Consider the following 21,967-nt stretch of genomic DNA (forward strand, 5'->3'; position numbering starts at 1 on the left):
AATGAGAATTCTACCAGCCAAAGCTGTAGCATAGCAGACTGTAGAGAAGATACATATTGATTGATTTTTTCTTGGTAGCAAATAGATTTTATAAAAGAAGAATGGACGTATTATGTGCTCAAAACGACATCTGCGCCACGTCTGTCAGATCATTTGATAACCACAACATCCCGTTTTGGCATTCTGGAAACTATTTTAAAGCAAAATTTTAGTGATGAAGTTGTAGTAATTCGTAAAAATGCCTACACTTTTCCTATACAAGATTGGCTGGCCAAATGCTTGGGAAAGTGCGTGTTCGTGTGAACCACCGTGCTCATTGTTCTTTCCCTCGTTCATATAATGACCGAATTGAAAACCACTGCATCCGAAGAACTTACCTTGTCTTCAAAGGGATATAAACTAATTAAATTTGTCGGTGAAGGAGCATACGCTAAGGTACCTCTTTTCGCTAAAAACGTTTTTTTTGTTTGAGCAAACAGCTTCTATCTCTTTATGTCCTGTTCTGTACAATGAAAAATTATCATGGACGAAGTCCATAAATATCATTTATAATGTTCAACAGGTGTTTCTATCAGAATACGAAAAAGAGGATCAAAAGCTAACTCTCGCCTGCAAAATTATCGAAACATCGAAGGCGCCAAAAGATTTCGTGGTCAAGTTTCTACCGAGAGAAATAGACGTACTTGTACGACTGAACCATCCGCACCTCATACACGTCCACAGCATATTTCAGAGAAAAACAAAATATTATATTTTTATGCGATATTCTGAGAACGGAGATCTTCTAGGATACATTTTGAAGAACGGGTGCGTGTCAGAGAACCAGTCGCGGGTGTGGATGCGTCAGCTGGCGCTGGGGCTGCAGTACCTGCACGAGCTCGAGATCACGCACCGCGACATCAAGTGCGAGAACGTGCTGCTCACCGCCAACTACAACGTGAAGCTCTCCGACTTCGGCTTCTCGCGGTTTTGTGTGGACGAGGACGACCAGACCATCCTCAGCGAGACCTACTGCGGGTCCATGTCCTATGCCGCGCCCGAGATCCTCCGAGGAAAGCCCTATTTGCCGAAGCCCACGGACCTGTGGTCGCTCGGTATCGTTCTCTTTGTTATGCTGAACAAGTCCATGCCGTTCGACGACACGCGCATGCGCAAGTTGTATGAGCAACAGATGGGAAAAAAGTATAGATTCCGATCTCGCGTTGCTAACGTTATCTCGGTGGAGTGTAAGACTGTGATCAAACACTTGCTGGAGCCCGACCCGGGCTTGCGCCACACCGCCAACCAAGTGCTCGGCTCCGACTGGATTGCTATGGATAGCAGGCTCACCAGTGAGTGCCCTTTCATTTTCTTACCTTATATTCTTATTTTATTGACTGTGATGTACATTTTTCCTATAGCATTGAATGCAGTTGAAGCGACAGCACTGAAAAGAGCTAAAGAAGAGCGTCGTAGATTGTCTGATTCACATAAAAATATTTCGAAGCGACAAGGAGATATCCTAGAAGGTGGTGCAAAAGGCTCCGTTTACAGGGTAAGGATATATTTACATAACGTAATTTGTATTTCTTATAATGAATAGCGAGCATAAAATAAATTTCTGTTCCAGGGAAGTGAAATTATAAAATCTTTGGCTAATATAACAGCTAAACAAAAATAGTTGAAGAATTAATAAATGGAGGGCAAAGCTAAGGTGAGAGAGAACATACTAAGGTAGTTATTTTCTCAATAAACAGAACACGCTTATTTCATGCTATAAAAACTATGAATACACCATTTTAGTATACAGAAGAAGAGTTAAAATTAACCACATCCGAGCAATTGACATTGCAAGCCCGAGGGTACAGTGTGATAAAGAAAATTAATGAGGGATCCTATGCTAAGGTGAGTATGAACGAAATATTTATAATTTGAAGAGAAAAAAAAAATCTTTTAAAATCGTTTACCTTACAGGTTTATTTAGCAGAATATAGAAATCCGAATAAAACAGACCGAACGGCGATATTGGCTTGCAAAGTGATCGACACCAGCACAGCTCCGAAAGATTTCGTCAAGAAATTCCTGCCGAGAGAAATAGAAATGTTGATAAAGTTGAATCACCCGCACCTCGTTCACACGCACAGTATTTTCCAAAGGCGGTACAAGTACTTCATCTTCATGCGCTACATGGAGCACGGCGACCTGCTGGAGTACATCCTGCAGAAGGGCGCCGTTCACGAGGACCAGGCGCGGATCTGGACGCGGCAGCTGGCGCTCGCCATACAGTACATGCACGAGCTCGAGATAGCCCACAGAGATATCAAATGCGAGAACGTCCTCCTCACAGCCAACCAGAACGCGAAGCTCTCAGACTTCGGCTTCGCGCGGCTGTGTGTCGACAAGAAGCTCAATGACATCAGCAGCGAAACCTTCTGCGGCTCACTGTCGTACACCGCCCCGGAGATTCTGCAGGGTGCGCCGTATTTCCCTAAACCCACAGACGTATGGTCGCTTGGTATAGTTCTTTATGTAATGTTGAATAGGGCGATGCCGTTCGAAGACAAACATATTAAACAACTCTATCAGGCGCAAGTGAACAAGAATTGGAAATTTCGCTCCCGCTACATCGATACTATCTCCGAGAATTGCAAACGGTTGGTGGTGCGTATGCTGGAACCCAATCATTTGAACAGAATCAAAGTAGATCAATTAATAAATAGCGAGTGGATCGCTATGGACTCAAGGTTATTAGGTGAATACTTTCAAATTTTATTTTATTTTTGCTATAGGCTGGAAGGGGCATTAGTGCCTAATTAAGTCAAGTAAATTCACTGTTAAAATCTAATTTGTCTCCCGTGAAAGAATGAAAACTATCTATATTGTAATCAAAATTAGTAAAACTAACTAAATATTCAAATATATTATCCCTATTTTAGAGTGGACCCCGCAAGAAACGATAGCTTACAAAAAAGCTTTAGAGGAAAAAAGTCACTTGTTAAAGAGCTTGGAAAGTCCTGAGCGAAACACGAAGGAAAGAGATCCTAACTGCGTACCACAACACACGTCTATGGTGAAAAATTCTATGGACTTAACTGGATCCACATCTTCTTGGTGAATATTTTTTTATGGCTTTCCTTACACTTATGATTCTACTACATAAATATAATACCTAATCTATACGCATTTTTATGTTTTTTTTATTTATAAAATTTAGAGTTGAATTTCCTACATATATATTTTATATTTTTGTTAAATCACATACTTTAAATAGCTCAAATATTTCACAGACATTTATCTAGAAATTGAATGTCTGTGCAATTTATAGCATAATAATTCGAACATCGATCTTTTAGGAGCTAAAACTTATTCGAAGTTGAACATGTAGTTGAAACTTTTTAATTTCATCAATAAAATGTGAAACAAGTTTTGACAATGCCTGTGTCAAAGCCCTCTTAAAATAGCTTTTTACTTTACAATAAACTTAAAATTATAATTCAAATGACACAAATATAATTTTAAACATAATGGCATGTGCTAACACCAGAAATTAACCAGTGTTTTTCTCCACCATGTTACCGACGAAAGTAAAGAAGAAATAATGATGCGAAGCCGCATTACATAAATGGGTCGTAATTCCGAAAAGGTTGATCTCAACACAACTCAGTCTGATCTTGCTGTTCTACAAGAAAAGGGATTTATTTTAGAGAAAATGGTCGGGGAAGGATCGTATGCAAAGGTAAGTCTATGAATTATTGAAATAAGAAGAGTATTTAGTATAATAGTTATCCAAATGTCTTAAAGCATTATTCTATTTTATTTTTCGTTATTACCGCGCGTGTTATGCATATGTTTGTTATTGGATTATAGCAAAAAAATAACAAATATATTATAGTGATGTTACTCTAACTAATCAAATGCATAACTCCTTAATCTTGAACTTGCCACTGTATTCCAGTCAAGCATTAGGCAACACATACTTTAGTTTTATTATTTTAAGTCGGTATTTTTTTTTGGAAAATGTTTTTATAATCAATACTAAATTAGAAGTCGTGAGTAGTTTTGTGTGACCTATGTTTTAATGTGATGTTTATTCAGCATTAAACATTATAGGATATATATAAAAACAATTGCTTCTTCAGGTATACAAAGCAACCTATTTGTCAGAAGAATCCAGACAAAATGTGATGGCCTGCAAAGTAATAGACACGGCGCAGGCGCCCCGCGACTACCTCACAAAGTTCCTGCCGCGAGAGCTGGATGTGCTGATCCGGATCAACCACCCGCACGTCATACACGTGTCCAACATCTTCCAGCGACGCGCCAAGTACTTTATCTTCCTACGATACGCAGAGAACGGCGACCTCCTAGACTTCCTTACGGCGAACGGACCCGTGCCAGAAAATCAAAGCAGACTATGGATGCGACAAATTTTATCCGGGATACAATTCATACACACACTGAACATAGCGCACAGGGATTTGAAATGCGAAAATATATTGATCACAGCGAATTACAATGTAAAGATTACAGACTTCGGGTTCGCGAGAGTGGTGCGGCAGCGGGACCGCGACGTCCTCAGCGAGACGTACTGCGGGTCGCTGTCGTACGCCGCGCCGGAAGTGCTCAAAGGCGTCCCGTATTTACCCAAAATGGCCGACATGTGGTCGATTGGCATCATCATGTACACCATGCTCAATAAAGCGCTACCCTTCAACGAAACCTCGGTCAAGCGGTTATATGAGAAACAGGTTCCATTTTTCTTTTTTCCACGTTCTCCAACCAAGTGTTGGCTATTATTAAGTCTGTTATGTTATGGAGCCGATTTAGCCGCCTCTACTGGTAGTCAAAAACTAAACATTCATTGCAATTTGTACCTGAAATAGAACATTTCAGTGAAAACAATCTCACTTAACAAATGTCAACTCTATTTAAACTAAGGTAATACCAGTCTTGATTTGAGAAATACAAACTACTTAGCACTAACTGTACGAGAAACAGACCTTTAAATCAATTAGATTTACCTGGGACGGGTTGAAAATCCAGGGTTATATACAATGCGATACAATCTTCACTAACACGTGTAAGCTGAGAAACACACGAGAAACATTATTTTAGACTTAAAAAATAATGTATTTCGGCGGACAACAATAAAATATTTAACTTATAACTACGTTCCGTCCACCAGGTGATGCGCAAATGGCGGTTCCGTACAAGCGTGGTGAACCAGCTGTCGTCGGAATGCAAGCACCAGGTGACGCTGTTGATGGAGCCGGACCCCAAGTCGCGCCCCACCGCCGCGCACGTCTTCTCCGGCGCTTGGATTGCCATGGACCCTCGCCTCACCAGTAAGTCTGTCTGTATGTCTCGAGCGTGAGAACCAGGTGTCGTCGGAGTGAAAGCACCAAGTGACGCTGCTGATGGAGCCGGACGCCAAAAAAATATTCGGAAAATTCTTTATTAAACTTGACGTCAAAAATTAACTTTTGGGTTATTAATAACATTATAGGTTAATGACCCGAGGTCGAACATAGGCTACCACGGGCGGAGCTGCGAGCAACAGCTAGTATACGTATATATATTTTTTTCAGAACTAACCTTCATGGAGGAGAATCTTATGAAGCAAGCTATGGAGGAAGGCCAAAAACATGGGCTTGACACGGAGGAAGAGAACGAAATGGAGCGAATAGCTGAGTTGCGGAGAAAAGGAAGGGGGAAAGGTTACATATTTTCAGTTCCACACTATGTAACTATGTAGGACAGTGAGCCGGATACTAATGTTTACCGCAACGAGATACTAAAGAATTTCTCGATGCGCTTTGTTATAAATCGTAGTGTATCGCCCCGGAAAGTGGTTTCTTATTGCCCCTGATATTTATAGATAAGTATCAACTGATATAGAATAGCTATCAGATAATTACATACTCCATATAATAAAAAATAGCAATATAAAACCGGGGTAGTGTCCCAACGCCACCCTCCAATTAATTGGGTATCAAAAATATATAAAAATAAAATCTATAAACATCAGGGGCAATTAACACTTTCTGTGTCAGTACACTGCTATAAAAGAGATAGTTTAGAAGGTGATTGCTTTGTTATATATTTAGCTTGACCTTGATACTAGTGTGATTGAAATTGTATTACAGCGAGTCTTGGTCGTTTATGACAATCGCAATATGTAATGTTCTTCTATGTAATGTTAATCTTCCCCACCCATTGTTTTTATTTGAATATAAATCTGGTTTAACCTAAACAATGTGTTATTTTCAGAGGGCCTCAAAGTCTTGAAAAGCGTCGACACAACATATGGTAAATCTCAACAGTTGTTTGATAAGGATTAAGTGTAAAAAAAAATAAAAATTATAATTATGTTCATCCAATGGTTTATTCACTTTTTACATTTTATGGTTTTAAGTTATTGTAAAAATTTATTTAATACATAATATTGTACAAATGGTTTTGTTGTTTTTATTGGCAAATGATATATTTCATCCACCATATTCTTATGCGTAACAAAGCTATGGAAGACAAGGGTTCATCGTACTAGGGTACTTACATTTGGCACAGTGTGTTAGGAACAGGGCAGGTTAAATCTAATAAAGTGTAAAATTTGTAAATTGATACAAAGTGTTCAAATTATGGACAATTCCCGCACATGTACATTGTCCGATCGGACGCGACTCGCTACTGCCGCTTAGAACCTACTTTGATGGTCACTATGTATCGCCATTTTGTGATAATGACGGTATCCAAAGCGTTTTTACTTAAAATGTAAATAAATAATTCCAAAGACTGTTCTTAATCTATGATAATGTGATTTATTTTAAAAAACACTCGTCAAATACTAATAACTTTTAGAAAAACGTACCTATACTCTGCGTATTATTATATCTTACATCGCTAATTTATTTCTTGCGAAATGTTCGCAGCCAGCAGAAATGAGACCAGATAATATTGTCGTTTTCAGTCATTTCCTAACAAGCTACCTCATATATTTAATAAATATAATAATTTATATAAAATGCTCTAAGTACTGTTGTAACAAAACGTATAGTAACTATATCTAAGTATTTCGTGAAAACTGCAGCTAATGACTTTGTTTCAATTAGTTACAACTTTTTATACCGGTAATAATATCTCCAGCAAAACGTGTATCATTGGAATGTGCAACATTTGTCCTGCCACATACTTTATCTCGGATTCGCTTACATATTCAGTCAATAAATAGAATTTATCGAACAACATTACTCCACTAAAATCTCTCTACAAAATTATAATTTAAATATCTTCTTTTAAATAAACTATAACTCTCTAACACTAAATCTATGAACAGATATAATTCATTATTTTTGGCAGTTAGACTCGATTAATATTAGTCATGTTAAACACTTCAAATAAAGACCTCTGACAGAATTTAGACACCATGCGATCAAAATTTAGCACCAACACATCCAAATTAAGATCAAACTTTCATTTCGTTACAGTTTTTAAATGATACTATAAAGGGGGACTTTTATCGAGTCGCACGCTTTATCCTATATTATTTGAAGTGTGTGTGTGTGTACACATTGTGTTTGTGTGCGTGTGTGTGCTAGTGTGCGCGCGCGGGGTCACGCGGGGGAGAGACAGCCGACGCGACGCCCGCTACTGGTTTTACTTTCATCGTCTGAAAATTGTAATATTCGTATTAATATTCTAGGAAATCTGTTATATCGATTTTTTTTTATCTTTAAAATATAAGCGTAATTTAAATGCGATGCGGTACATTACATATTTCAATGGCAATTCAATTTTATGACAAGAATAACAAACACATTAGGTAAAAGTTTTGCGATCTTGAATTTTACTACCCTTAAATAGTAATTTGACATCAACATTTGTTGGCAAATTTTCGATTGTGGGTGTGGTATATTCTAAGAATTTCATAGTTTATTTTTTGTGACTTTTTTCTTCTTTTTTGTTGATCTATATCTATGCCCATCAACGAATGAACACTGACGCAAATTATTTTGATTGGACCTTGATCTTGGAATTTCATTTAGGTAAATCACTATTTCGCATTTAATTTACCTAATACCAATCAATTGAATTTACATGTAAGAGATAGACGTGAAAATCGACGATGAAATTCAAAAATCAAGATCTCGATATTATTTTCGTTCTTAACAAGCGAAACGTATATTTTTACCATATGTGAAAAAAAACAAATACTAAAATAGTTATCACAAACATCACCAATACCAAAAAAGCGTTATAAATATTAGCAAAACCTCGCCCGGTTATTGTCTGTTAGGTTGTTATTCTCAACATCACGACTATCTACAGGTGTACGCAAGCATTACTAATGATACGCTGTGCACTAATAAACATGGTTTTTACCAAACTAATAACAAAAATCACAGCAGTGACTCTGTGAAATAAAAATACGCATATAAGAAAAATATATAGGTACATTGGTTACAGTTTCTATTGGCTTGTCTTTCTAAGAATTTCATAGTTTATTTGTTAATAATTCATATTTTGTGGTATTTTTATACCGATATACTTAATCCATTATTTATTGTTTTTAGTAAATGAAATAAAAAAAAATAAAATTTATTTTTCAATGGGAATTTTCTCTTACGTGTTCCCAATATTAGTAACTAGTTTTCGCCCGCGGCGTCGCCGCGAATTTCCCTCAGAAATAGTAAATTTTTATTTTAGTAATTTCTCATAAAACAACAAACTATATGATGCCAAGTTTGTAGCATCAAATAAACTTTTCCCCAAGTTGAAGTCCCTATTATATAAATGTTTTAGTCCCCGTGTTAGTGGTGTTAGTAACTTACGGCGTCGCGGGCGTCACCTGAGCCGTCGTCGGCCAGCGGGCACACGAGGTCGCACGTGTCCAGCTCGTCCTTGCTCTTCTTGCGCTTCAGCGAGAACTGGCTCTTCTTTGGTACCTGCAGGCGATGTACACATATAATGTAGCGAATTACTTAACCCGTTATTGAAAGTTAAGACATACTTTAAGCCAAAGCTATACTAAGGGAGGGCAGCTGCCCCTCCCTGGCCGTACTTTGCTACGCCTATGAACATGTACCTTGTATTTGGTGGTAGCAGTGAGCGGCTGGTAGCCGAGTGTCTGCTCCGCGTTCCGCTTCTGCTGGATCACTTCCCGGCCGAGCAAGTCGTTAAACCTGCCAGTGAATGGAACATAATCGTCTAAAATTACATAATAGTATTGCGAAATGTCGCAACAAGGTAGATTTACTATCAAAAAAGATAAGACAAGAAAGTTATGAGTATTATAAATGGTATTGCTGTTAATGTAAGTAGTTGTATACTTATATTTTTTACAACATACCGGACAACTGGTGAGCATACACATACAGCTCATGGACGCGATAGACTCTTTTAAGTGAAGACAGGTTCCATGTCGAACCTATTGGGGAACACCGCAGAGGAAAGTTCAGTACAAAACGATGGTAAATAAGAATTATTTCAATACTAGTCTTCGCTTGGGTAAATTATACACTAAACCTCTATCAGGAATCAGACTAACTACTGGTGAAAACCACAGCATTAGTTTTCGAGTTTATCGCGAACAGACAGACGTGGCAGAGGACTTTTGTTATAATATGTATAATTGACCTCTGTGTGAGATGCCTCCTCAGCAACGTCTTGTTGGCGGGGATGTTGAGCAGGGCTGCCAGCAACTCGGCAGTGAACCGCGGCTCTAGCAACATCAGCCCGCCATGTACACCTGCAATATATAACATAAGCTTTTATTTAACACCTAATGTATGTATGAGTTAGCTTGTGTTAAAAATTACATTTTTATATTTAAAAAAATCTATTTATGGTACGGCAAGCGAACAAGCAGGACTCACGGTCTCTAGTTTTTTGAATGTCTTCTTTGTCGTATCGGATCGGATTACTGCGCTATTTAATGCAAATATCATTTTATTTATTTTATTTAAAATAATGCCCTCAAATTTGATGATATAAAAATTTAACTGAATTCATGGAAGTAATGAGCTGTTTATTTTGACTAGTCGGAAAATAGCCTGTTATCGAACTTCATTAGCTCCTCTCAAGTTAGGCGCATATTCCGTCTGATCGATCTGGATGACCCTGTGTGAGGACATAAATCGGACTTGGGAAAGTTAGATGTCTGGACTGAGTAATAGGACATGGCTCTTAGTTATAAAGGTCACAGATCGCATTCACCGGTGCCCCTCAAGTTAGGCGCAAGTTCCGCCAGATCGCAAGCCATTACACTGCATGACCCTGTACGAGAACAAGAGGGTTCCCGCCCCCACCACCGCTTGTTCACCCTCCGCCGCCCGTGGGATCATAGAGTCGCAGAGCATATCGCACTAACCAGCGCCTCTCAGGCTCGGCGCATATACTGCCAGATCGATCCGCTTGAGCTACTGTATGACCCTGTGCAAGGACAAGTCATCCTCCGATACTGTCGCCAACGGTTATCCTTCCTCCGCTGTCCGCCGGATCAAGGCATTGAGGTCGGACATAATTATAGTCGCAGAGTACATAAAGGTTCTTGGGTGTTCTGGACTGAGCAATGAGGCATGAACTGACCGGCGCCGCGCAAGTTGGGCGCGTACTCGGCGAGGTCGATCTGCTTGAGCCACTGCATGACGCGGTGCGACGACCAGCGCGCCAGCCGCGCCGCGTCCGGCGGCGGCTCCAGCTGCGCCGCGCGCCGGATCATCGTGTCCGGGCTGAACTTGTTGTCGCGGAGCACTTGGATGCCTGCGAGTGCAATGTAAACCGTTTGTTGGAGCTCGATGAAATTATGTATGTAGTCAAACATATAAGCTACTTTTTTCCAGATGATTATAATGAGGGGTAAAAGTTTTTACGACAGTAAAATCGCTGGACTGATTTCGATAATATTTACTTGTAGTTAAGGACCCCTATTCAAATATAGACTACTTTTATACAAACATCAATACCCAACCAACTATAAGGAGGGTAAAAATTTATTTAAAAATAATGTTAAAAAGTCGATAAAAAACCCCTTAATTGGTTATTACACAAAAATATTAATCCTAACATTTTGTAATCTGGCATGAGTAAATACATTGATAACAAAAATATACTTATGCAGAAGCAACAATTCCAAGCTGACAAAGTCGCGAGCAAACAACGATACGGTATAAGCAACCTCTGCGCACGGAGAGCGCATGCAGCGCTTGCGTGACCCTGAGCAGCTGCAGGTCGGCGTGCGCCAGCCGGTGCAGCAGCCGGCCGTCCAGCGCCGCCTCCAGCGCCGCGCTGCGGGCGCCGCACACGCCCACGTCCTCCAGCCAGCGCAGCGTCCACGACGTGTCCAGCTGCCCGGCTGCGGTCAGAAATGCGTCGCCGTGTCCGCCCTGAAATATATTACGTCAAACAAAATCGGCCTAATGCGAGTCGGACTCGCGTAGGAAGTTTCGCGTTAGAAATACCCCTGTCGCGTCTGTCTGTCTGTAGGAAGGCGATGAACTCAAAAACTGGATATTGCACGGATTTTCATGAGGTTTTCACAAATAGATACTATGATTTCTGGGAAAGGTGCATGAATAATTTATTATGGTTATATCGGAGCATAAAAACAGAAAAAACATACATGCCAACACACGCGCCGTAGACTTTTTAACGTATGCTTCTAAACCAAAACTACATGTAAATATAAAATGAAATATGAGGAGTGAATGCTTTATTATTGGTAAAAAAAAATATATGTTTTTGTATGAGAGTAAATAAATTAATATTATTGTTAAATGTATCTCACCAATAGATCAGTAAGGGCTAGGATAATCTTCTTCTTATGTAGTGGGTGTTTGATGCCAAGCTCCTTCTCGATCGTGTGGTAGGACGCGGCCGCGATCACTCCCCGCCCGTCCGCCACTGCCCCCAGCCAACTGCGAGCGTTAGGCACGTATACTTCTAAGCCCAGGCTCTCTAACCAACCGCAAGTCGTTTCGCAATCCCATTCCCGCACGTCTGTTGTTTGCCTGAAAAATAAAAATTTTTATTTTTCTCTTTCCACCAAAATCTCCTGCCTTTGATCTCATTTATGTTTGAATTAATAGTTATAACTTATGTTACATCTGTAAATGCAATAAAGGTTATTATATGTATAAACTTTGTTCACTGTAAGATTTTATTAAAGTCGCCTAGCTCAAGGGAGAAGCTAGTACGACCATAAAATGGCACAATATAGTAAGGCAGTAAAGACAGTTACCAAGGCAAGTTGGTCGGCTGCCGGTGCGAGGCTCTCAATGACGTGCGAGTGAGGTCATCGCCCTCTATCCTCACGCCGCCGCCGCTGCCCAGCCTTGATCGGACTTCACGAAGTGACGGTGATGGACTGCCTCGGGGTATCGCTTCTTCATGTTCCGCTGTTTAAATAAAATTTATTCAGAAATCAAGCCATTTTCAGAATAACTTAGGCTTGTTTCACCGCTTGCTAATAAAGTATGTGATAATCCAAATCAAAAGGGAACTTATGGCGGCTAGCACTTAGATCTTTAATGCAGTTATTTTGTATTGGAATAACGGCAATAAAGATCTAAGTACTAGCCACCATAAGGTCCTTTTTGATTTGGACGACCACATATAATTGTATTTCACAAATGTTGGATGCGGATAACTGGCTAATCACGTCATGCAAATTTACTAGCAAGTTAGTTTATCTGTCAGTCTGTTTAATAAATCTTATCAGAAAGTGGTGAAACAGGCCCTTAATATTATAATTAAATAAAAATAATATAAGAGCAGGTTGAACAGAACACAAAAAAACAAGACAGTATTGAACACTTGACAACTATGTTTACTTCAGTATTAATTACGCCTGGAATCTAACATACTAAATTTATTAAATTGTGTGGAAGCACGCTACTTAAATTTTAGTTATTTTGCAATTTTGTTTTAAATAGGGACCGCCATACATAAGGTTTTGTAAACTTAATCGGTATGTCTCCGCTTTCTACATGTTGTATTGAATTGTATTTTCGGATTATTTAAATATTGAAAAATAATACTGACAATTTACTTAAAAAAAACATATTTAAAACAATAACACGAAACATACAATAAAGTTATTAAAAAAAAACTAAAGACACGTTGTCACATATAGCTGCGAAAGCGGCTCACTATCTTATAGGCTTTGGGACATGCGTGTGTTATCAAATGCGGATTTGTTAGTGAAAATAGCTTTTCAATACGTACAGGTACACAAGTAATTTTGGAAATAAATAAATTCAAAATATAATTGATGTTTATTAATTATACGAGTATACAAAAGAGGAGTATACTACGTTTTTAAAGACTCAACTCTTTAAGCGTATGCGTAACCTTCAATCAATTTTCTTTCTCGGAAGAGTATTTTTATTTTTCATTGGAATATTCTAAAATGTCTCAATTCTACAGCTAACGGCATATTAACTTTGCCATGCAATAATAATGTCTACCGAAGGCCTCGCGCGTCTGCAACGACAACTGAAAATCTAGCTACATCATCCATGGGCTTAGATGGGTATCCGCACAATATTTGTGGAACCCATCTCTGTACATAGGTGTCGCCATGCGATAGTGACATCTACAACGCAAGCAATAGAGCAGTCGTTTGCATGCCATCCGCAAACCTAAGTTGGGCACCGAGTGTCCGCGGCCGCGCGCCACCACCATGTTGTTCTGTTTACCGAACGCCACGCGGGTCTCTGATGACAACACTGAGGATCGCGGTAGAGAAGAATACATGAGAGTGTTGCGCTCAATTTGACGGCCGTAGTTTGCTGGCGGCGTCTGAAATTACAATAATATTTACTTAAATACTAGAGAACAATATATTTAGTGCGTTAAAGTGGTTTATAAAAATAACTTACGTAGATAAAAGTTACATCCTGAGAGGGTCGGGACTGGGGCCCAATTCTCAAGCCCAATCCATTCTCAATCGAAAAAGTTCGAGTTCGAAAGTTCATATTATCTCTATTTTTTCAAATGCATGAATTTGTACGGATTTGATCGGAAAAAATAGAGTTAATTGATGACTCCAATGTAAACTTTATATTGTGCAAATATGTACCATTTTACTACGAGATATACTCTGCATATAACACAATACAAGAAGCATACCCTGGGCGGGGCAGGCCTGACCAGCGGCACTGAAACCTCTGGCGGAGGCGAGCGTTCCAAGAGGCCTCGCTCTGCAGCGCGCAGTCTCACTTCACTCAGTTTCGACAGTAACTCCAGTTTCTGGGTCTCCAGCGAAGAACGCTGCAGCATTTCCTGAAACGTTATCAAATTATCTTAATGAAAATGAATATTGAAATGAGACTTCATCCTTCACAAAATCACGGTACTTAATCTAAAAGTGAACATAGTTATACTTATCGATAACTATCTACTTATTACTATGGGAACTATCTAAATAACTTATAGAGCAGTGTAGTGTATGTAGGTACCTAACCTAGGTAACCTGTAAACCTAGAAATATAACAATAGGTCTGAGTATTTTTTTGTGACTAGGAATAAGTGACATTTTAAAATTCTTTAAAAACATAGTTAAAATTTACCAAAATATTGTTATCTCAAAAATTTATGAAGAGTTAATTATATTCGGTAAAATCCAGTAAACATCCATTTGCATATAAATATTTCCCAGCTGACGTGTCGACTACCAAAATTTCGGATATCCAAACATTTATTTAAAAATCTATTAACTTGTCTAAACAGAGCGTACGTTCGCGGCATTAGTAAACACCGCTGGCCTATTTGAATTTGACGATATCAATCACACATTTTATAGCAACTATATCTCTGGCTTTAATAAAACCGCATCTGGTTTCCGAGATGTATGACCTGTGCCTAGCAGGCGAACGCACACAGTACAGAATTAGATCGGCTTTTGTTTTGTTTGCCCATTCCGGTAATGTCTGCGCTGTTTTCAGGATCAGCCGAGATTTATCCCACAGTATAGAATACATGCCCATTAAACCTGTTAGTTTGTTAGTATTCTAAGTAGTAATAAATGAGTAGTTAGCACGTCGATACCGTAGTTATTATACAGTGCCGTAGTAGTCAGGAATACGGAATACCTATGTTGTTAGCACGTTGTGTTTTACGAGCTTCCGCCTCTGTCTATAAATAATACGTTGTCGGGCCATGTAAGATGAGAACATTCATGTCGATGTAAAAGATTTACAAGTTCTTAACTAATATTCGTCTTCCGTTTTCATAGTAGTAAGCATATAAAGACAAAAATGTGTTATTTTTAAAATAATATGACTGCGGTACACAACTGAGATTAGGAACATGTGTTCCTCGCATTTGCCATGATAAACTGTCTCTACTTCAAAGACAAAGGGGTTTGGAAACAGTGATCTATTTTTGTTGCGCATAGCATTGGCGTTTGCGGCAGTCTAAAAAAATCGAACTGGAAAATAAATAACACATAAATAGGTACATTTCATATTTAGTTATAACATTATACCATATTGGTAAATAAGTATTATATTTGGGAGGCGTTTGAGTAATATAAAAAGACAGTGGAATGTAAATTGCGTACTAGACGAACAAATGACGTGTATCTACTTGAGATAGAGAGAGGGTTTTGTGCGCAGCCGACGACGCAGCCATGTGCGATGCGTAGGTGAGCCGAGCCGATAATTATTTTCAATAGGCAGCGTTATTAACTTTCCAGACCACATGACTCATCGCCGCGGATAGCATAAGATGTACGTACACCTGTGTTTCAGTTTGATGTAAAATAATAATAAATGTTTTCTTTCGGGGTTTAACACGTTCCTGGACGCTCAACGAGACACAAAAGTTTATGTTATAACTGCTATGGGCAGTCGTGCCAGGCGACGATATCTCTAAAGTTTTAATATTGTAATCCCAAAATGTTTAAATAAATACCTACCTAGAGATCATGTTTAGACTTTACCGTAATTTACCGTAGTTTTCTGTTTAAAATAAATATCATACCTAATCGAGTTGCAACTAGATTTTTATTTATGTCATGTATTCAATAAGTACTACAATTATTTTTGAGTAGACACAACATACAAAATATATATAGAAATCACGAGAAAATCTCATTCATAAAGACAGACAAAATTAGGTGCAGTTCAAATAACATCGATATTTAATCCCGCTCCCACTCAAATTACGTACCGAATGGTGTTCAGCGAGTCGCAAGTCAGTATTTCCAAATCAAATAACCATTTTGCAAGCTTGCAAGCGAATAACGTAGTTCAAAGAAACATGGAATATATATATATATATATATATATATATATATATATATATATATATATATATATATATGTATATTCCACACTTATAAACACTGGTATTTGTTATTCTCTGCTTCGGACCCTTATGTAAATCCTGACTTCAAGACAACATTCCCATATTAGAATTCAACACGACAACTCTGTAAGTAGGCACCATATCGTTGAGTTTATATGAGAAAATATCTTCTTGTATCTCAACCGTACCAAAGAAAAATCTATATATATATATATATATATATATAATTTACTATTTTCTAGGTTCTTGGAAATGCATTTGTCAAAAGTTGTCGTTTTGGTGAACATTTTAATATTGATTTCAGTGAATGGTCTAGTATTACCTAAATTAACCATTAAAATTATGACGAAAAGACCATTCGAGGAACGTGAATATTACATATATTACAACGGATAAAATCTGAAAGAAGCAGGAACCTAATGCATTTTTAATATAGTAAGTTGCACTGCGTGTTGTCTTGAAAAAGTTTGATATCAGCACACATTATGGCAATGTGAATGCATTCTAGATTTCATATTTCTGTTTGTTTGCAACAGAAAACTGCAGATAACTTGCGAGAATACGACCTAGCAGTAAACGTATTTTTGCATTTGCTTTCTTCTTAATTAAAATAATTAAAATGATAGATATAATATTATTAATGTTTTGCATAGCATTATTTAGTCTGCCCTACGCTATCCCTCTCTCTCTATGAATGAATATGCTTGTTTGCGTTCAGGATTGTGACGCCGCGAATCACGGGGTCAGCGTATAGGTAAAACCGAAGTGGCTGTGATTTTACAACAGGCCGCCTGCCGGACGTCAACCCTCCTTAGGAATGCTGAATGAATTGTATGTAATGAGTTCCATAGTCGCCTCGTACAACATCCACAGGAGAATATGGAGTGGATATTCTAGAGTGGAACACGAGCCACATTATTAGATTGCAGAATCTAAAAATGTTATGTTTGTCTTGTTAACTGTTGTACATTATTTTTTTTTTTAATAAAATTATATGACAAAATATCATAATCATAAAATCTGTGGCACAGTCGCTATCACAATTCGCGAGTTGCAAGAGCGCGAGCAGGCGTCAGGCGCACAAGAAATTGCGCCCACATCCATGATTATTCAATATGCATTCCGGCGGGATCTAGGCCGCTGAATGCTAAAGAGTTTACCACCTTTCTGTCATAATAGCGGGGAATAAAGCCCCTTTGTCAAGTAATTGCACGATATTCTCTGCACATGTAGCCTTGGTTGATATAATCCAGTCGAAGATTCAACGCTTTGAAAATACTATTCATTAGGCCAATAGAGATACAAACTAAATATAAGTTGTTAAACAGGTCTCAGCGCAAAACCAATGAGACTGGAGATACTGGTTTAAAAACTAATTCAATTGAAAGTTTACAAGAAAACCTGCCCAAAAGCCCAATTACTTCAACAATGTTTGATTGAAGTTTTTGTAATGTCAGTTAGGACCTGTTTCATCGATTGCTGATAAAGTATCTGATATTTAACATATCGAACAGACAGCGTTAACAATTGTATATCACAAGTGTTGGCAAATACCCTCAGGCTGACATAAGTAGCGGTTAGATCAGGAAAACATGACATATGACAATATGATAGGTATTCGCAGTTTGGAGAATCAGACAACTGACGGACGTGGCGACTGCTAGATTAGTTTACTTTAGTTATTTTCATATCTTAATGTCCTATGGGATACTACTTTGGGGGAGTGCTAGCACCATTAACACTATTTTATATTAATATTTTAACTTTACCCTCTCAATACATATTTGACAACATTATGCATGTCCGGAAAAATTTAAACTTATTTACAAAAGTTGGTGATTACACTGATAGAGCCTTACGTAATAAAGATAAATTGTCTGTCCCCGGGCATCGGTTGGCCAAAGTTAAAACGTCTTTTGTTGGGAACTGTATCCGTATTTATAACAAATTGCCTAAATGGATTCTTGATTTACCGGACAAAAAATTTAGAAATTATATAAAAGAAGTACTTTGTAAAAAGGCATATTACAAGTCTGATGATTATGTGAACGACAATAATGTTTGGCCCAAGCATGGTGCAGTATCCTCATAACTATATATATTGTGTGACAATTTTCAATAATTTTATTGGAAATGCAACTTTTATTTTATTTATTCATTCAAATTTTGTCATTTTTAATAATGATGTAAATTCGTCCTAATTTTTAATATATGTATAAGACCTATATTTGTTAATTACGTCCTTGGAGAAAAGGCTGCGGTGAAGTTTGTTGCGCCGCTTCTTCTTCACCTGCGCTTTGGAAGCCGGCAGTAGACTTAGTTTAATTAATTTTTTTTGACGTCAATAAGTGGTATATCATCCTAAATTGAATAAAGAATTTTGAATTTGAATTTGAATTACGAGTATATCAGAATCAGTCCCTTACCTTTTGTAAGCGTTGCTCGGCGTCATCAAGCCGCTGGCGTGCATCGTTGAGCGCACGCTCCAGGTCGTTCATCTTCTCGTTCTGCGCCGCGATCTGCTCCGACAGCACCTGGACCTGCAGCTGCAGGCTCTCCTTGTCTGCCTCCAGCCGCCGCACGCGTTCCTCAGCATCGTTCTAGACAATAAGATCGAATTATTTATTCATATCATAAAAAACAAATGCAATTTTAACAAGTTTTTTACAAAAATAAAATTTTAACCACAAGCTTTTATTGTCTTCAGGGAGATGCTTTTGCACTCAACGCGTGTTAGAAAATCATCTCCGTGCTGTAAACCGTCGAGTTCTCTCGTTGGGAACCGATCCTGGGTGCACCATCTCTGGTCTTGTCCTCCTTATCATAATAATGCATTTCCATGGAAACTGATGTGGACGTGACGAAATGGGAAATGTCAACTCTGTAGGACAAGTGGAGTATAGGTGAAATTTAACTTACAAGATTTGATTACAGACAACATAATTAAAAGTTTGTAAAAATAAAAGACATGAAATAAAAATAAAAAGGTATTTAGGTAGAAATTTTAAATTGTGATCGTAACCGTATGTCACCGTGATACAAATAGGCCCTCAGTGTGGTTTTTACTCAAAGAGCAAAACACTGGTTTTTAGTTACCACTAGTTAAGTACCTACTTCGTACCTACTTACTAATTCCATGGTTCCCATGTTACATGTTCCATTCTGCGTTACTCCAAAAGGTGATAACCTTTTGGAGTAACGCAGTTATACAGCTAACGCCACAAGTGTGAAAACGGTTAAAATATGGTACAAATGATTTAGTATTGGAATTCGGGTATATAAAAAATATATATGCATATTTTTGTTAACGGAATCACTATCAAAGATATCAATCAATTCACGTTACATAACATAGTTTATAATTCCCATTCAGTAAGAGGCCACCGCCGACCTAGACGGAAGTGTATTCTCCTTGGACGAGTCTTGTGCTTCTAAGAACAGAAATCAGTGGGTTTCTGTAGTTATTTATATATTTATTTACTTTTATTATTGTATTTGATTCGTTTTTATGTGCAACCATATTTATTGTACTTTTAACTAAATATGGAAAAATAAGGACAAACCAGAAAAACCAATAACTTTAACAAAAATGTTAACATTGTTGGTTTTCTTCAATAAATAATAGTTTAGCTCAATGAAAGTATCGCACCAATGCTTGCATTGAATGATGTTAAATACTCCGTTAATTAATGAAATAGGTCAATAGGACAGGATATATTGGAAATCGAAATCTATTAGTGGATTACAAGTTTTATAAGACATTGTTTAAATCAGAAAAACACATATTATTCACACACAAGTATTTCTCATCGCAAGCGAAATAAACATTGTAGTAATGTTGATAGAATTATGATATCGGTAGGGCCACTACAAAAGTCTTTGTAATATTTTCAGCGATATTTTTAAATCTACGCAACTATTTACAGTGTTTTTACATGCACACTGAAAAATATCCACAATACACATGATCACATTTTCAATAATATAAATAAATATTTACGGTTCAATCCAACGTTCATGCTTATCATCAAAAATGTGACCAGACTTAGTGTGCCAACGTACCATATTTGTCGCTATTTAGTGTTAGAAACTTTAAAGCCAAATGAGGCCACTCTACCTTATAAGGTCGTGAAGGTGCCGGTGGCAAAGTAGGGTGCGACGGCCAAGAACGATCGTGCATGCAGCACGGCGGTGGCTGCATTGGTGGGCCGTGACACCAACACATGGGAGGCCACCATCCTCCTTCAGGATACCGAAAATGTTCATAAGAATTCCATCTCCGCTGTAGGTCGGGCGGAGTGTCCTCGTTTCGTGGGGAACGACGAGGTTTTGGCGAGGCGCGCACGCTTGAGGGGTGTTGCGGCGGCTTGCCAGACAGCGACGACCGCGACTTGCGATCACGGTCACTGCGGTCGCCCGGCGTGCGCCGGCGCCTGTCTAGGCTGGCTGCTGAATATTCCTCCGTCCTATCCATAGGTTCCTCCGTATCATCCACCAATTCTGTGGTTGGCATCCATCTAAAGTCCTCATCCCTTCGTGTCGAATTATCAAGTAGTTTGTTTGGTGTTAAAGTCCTATAGTCCCCGTCACCACCTCTGGTATTGTACTCTCTTTCCTCGGAATCTTCATCGGTCGAGGAACTGGAGTCGCAGCTGGAAGAGTCAGCCCGCGCAGGCACGGCACCATCGGTCCATGCGGTGCATTTCACGGTCGCTTCATCTGGACTATCCGAGTCACCGCCTGTCACGAGAGAAGTCGTCAATCGTCGCAAATGTAAAACAACCGCTGCGAGCCTCATGACAGACTACAACTCACCCATAGACGAATACAAGTAGGAGCGCACGGCGGGGTGCACGAAGCCCGGCACCGCGCGCTCCTCCTCCTCGTCGAGGGGTTCTGTCAGATATTCGCGGTCAGACATGAGGCTCTGCACAAGCGACACTGCACGACAAGCACTCTGTACGAGTCACCGGCGTGTCTCTATTTAAAGTTTGGCCGAGATCCAGTAATAAGCTGCGTCAGTAACTCGTCCACTAAACGTGAATTACGTACTCTCGCGTGGGGGCGGCTCCTCGCTGGACTGAACGGAAGTAGAGTCGCGTTCAGAAGCTTCCGATGCCGTGGATAGTGGGCGTTCGCTTCCGCCAGACTCACGTCGTGAAAAGTCCGCACTTAAGTTTTCTTGTTTCACTGATCGTACATTTCTTGCCACGGCGGCTGCGGCGCGCGAATTGATCGACCTCGGCTTTCCGTCTGCCGAGGAGCGGTTGTGCAACACCGCTATGGTGGCTGCTACGAGTGAGCCCTCGCGGCCGAGCTCACGCATGTTTTGATTCAAAATGAACGGCGCTTACTCGAATACCACTGGCGCCCGCGCACATAAATAGATCGGGGTGCACGCTTGATACATACCGGACACTATTTCCGCTTTAATTCAGGTTATATCATGTAAATCAAGAATTGAATGGTATAATCAACCAAGGTCAAACGTTTTGTTAATTACACACTGAGATATTAGACAACGTTGTTATATGAAGGTATACAACATGTAATGCGTAAGCGCAGTGAGGCTGCGTGCGGCGCGATGCACACAAGATAGCGCACTCACCGGCTGCCAGTTGACGCCTTCGTACAGGGAGCGACGCCCCCACCCATCGCAATCGTAGTACACTGAATCAAC

General features: G+C 39.1%; 3 protein-coding genes across 7 annotated transcripts; 2 read left to right on the top strand and 1 right to left on the bottom strand.

Moving 5' to 3' along the window:
- Nucleotides 1–47: 47 nt before the first annotated feature.
- On the top strand, nt 48–3,579 carry LOC128669588 (uncharacterized). Its single transcript, XM_064435924.1, has 5 exons — nt 48–435; nt 563–1,542; nt 1,788–1,884; nt 1,954–2,731; nt 2,916–3,579. Exons 1-5 carry the CDS (start codon nt 340–342, stop codon nt 3,092–3,094), a joined length of 2,130 nt encoding a protein of 709 aa, XP_064291994.1. The 5' UTR covers nt 48–339; the 3' UTR covers nt 3,095–3,579.
- On the top strand, nt 3,418–6,437 carry LOC128669587 (testis-specific serine/threonine-protein kinase 3-like). Its single transcript, XM_053744500.1, has 5 exons — nt 3,418–3,715; nt 4,119–4,727; nt 5,165–5,324; nt 5,568–5,696; nt 6,250–6,437. The coding sequence occupies exons 1-5, from the start codon at nt 3,602–3,604 to the stop codon at nt 6,318–6,320; spliced, it is 1,083 nt and encodes a 360-aa protein (XP_053600475.1). The 5' UTR covers nt 3,418–3,601; the 3' UTR covers nt 6,321–6,437.
- Liprin-beta lies at nt 6,346–21,886 on the bottom strand. Of its 5 annotated transcripts, XM_053744494.2 has the most exons (14): nt 21,340–21,886; nt 20,405–21,027; nt 18,714–18,887; nt 14,107–14,259; nt 13,617–13,776; nt 12,215–12,371; nt 11,762–11,984; nt 11,153–11,360; nt 10,564–10,737; nt 9,613–9,724; nt 9,062–9,158; nt 8,808–8,921; nt 8,359–8,389; nt 6,346–7,645 (listed from the first exon to the last, which is right to left on the bottom strand). In XM_053744494.2, the coding sequence occupies exons 1-13, from the start codon at nt 21,611–21,613 to the stop codon at nt 8,363–8,365; spliced, it is 2,496 nt and encodes an 831-aa protein (XP_053600469.1). In that variant the 5' UTR covers nt 21,614–21,886; the 3' UTR covers nt 6,346–7,645; nt 8,359–8,362. The 5 variants fall into 5 exon arrangements, with proteins under 5 accessions (XP_053600469.1, XP_053600470.1, XP_053600468.1 ...); XM_053744495.2 differs by lacking the exon at nt 8,359–8,389 and having other exon boundaries at nt 13,674–13,776; XM_053744493.1 differs by lacking the exon at nt 8,359–8,389 and having other exon boundaries at nt 8,825–8,921; nt 21,340–21,885.
- Between the last annotated feature and the right edge of the window lie 81 nt (nt 21,887–21,967).

The sequence above is a fragment of the Plodia interpunctella genome, chromosome 4 (genome assembly GCF_027563975.2).
Source record: "Plodia interpunctella isolate USDA-ARS_2022_Savannah chromosome 4, ilPloInte3.2, whole genome shotgun sequence".
In the NCBI taxonomy this organism is placed as follows: domain Eukaryota; kingdom Metazoa; phylum Arthropoda; class Insecta; order Lepidoptera; family Pyralidae; genus Plodia; species Plodia interpunctella.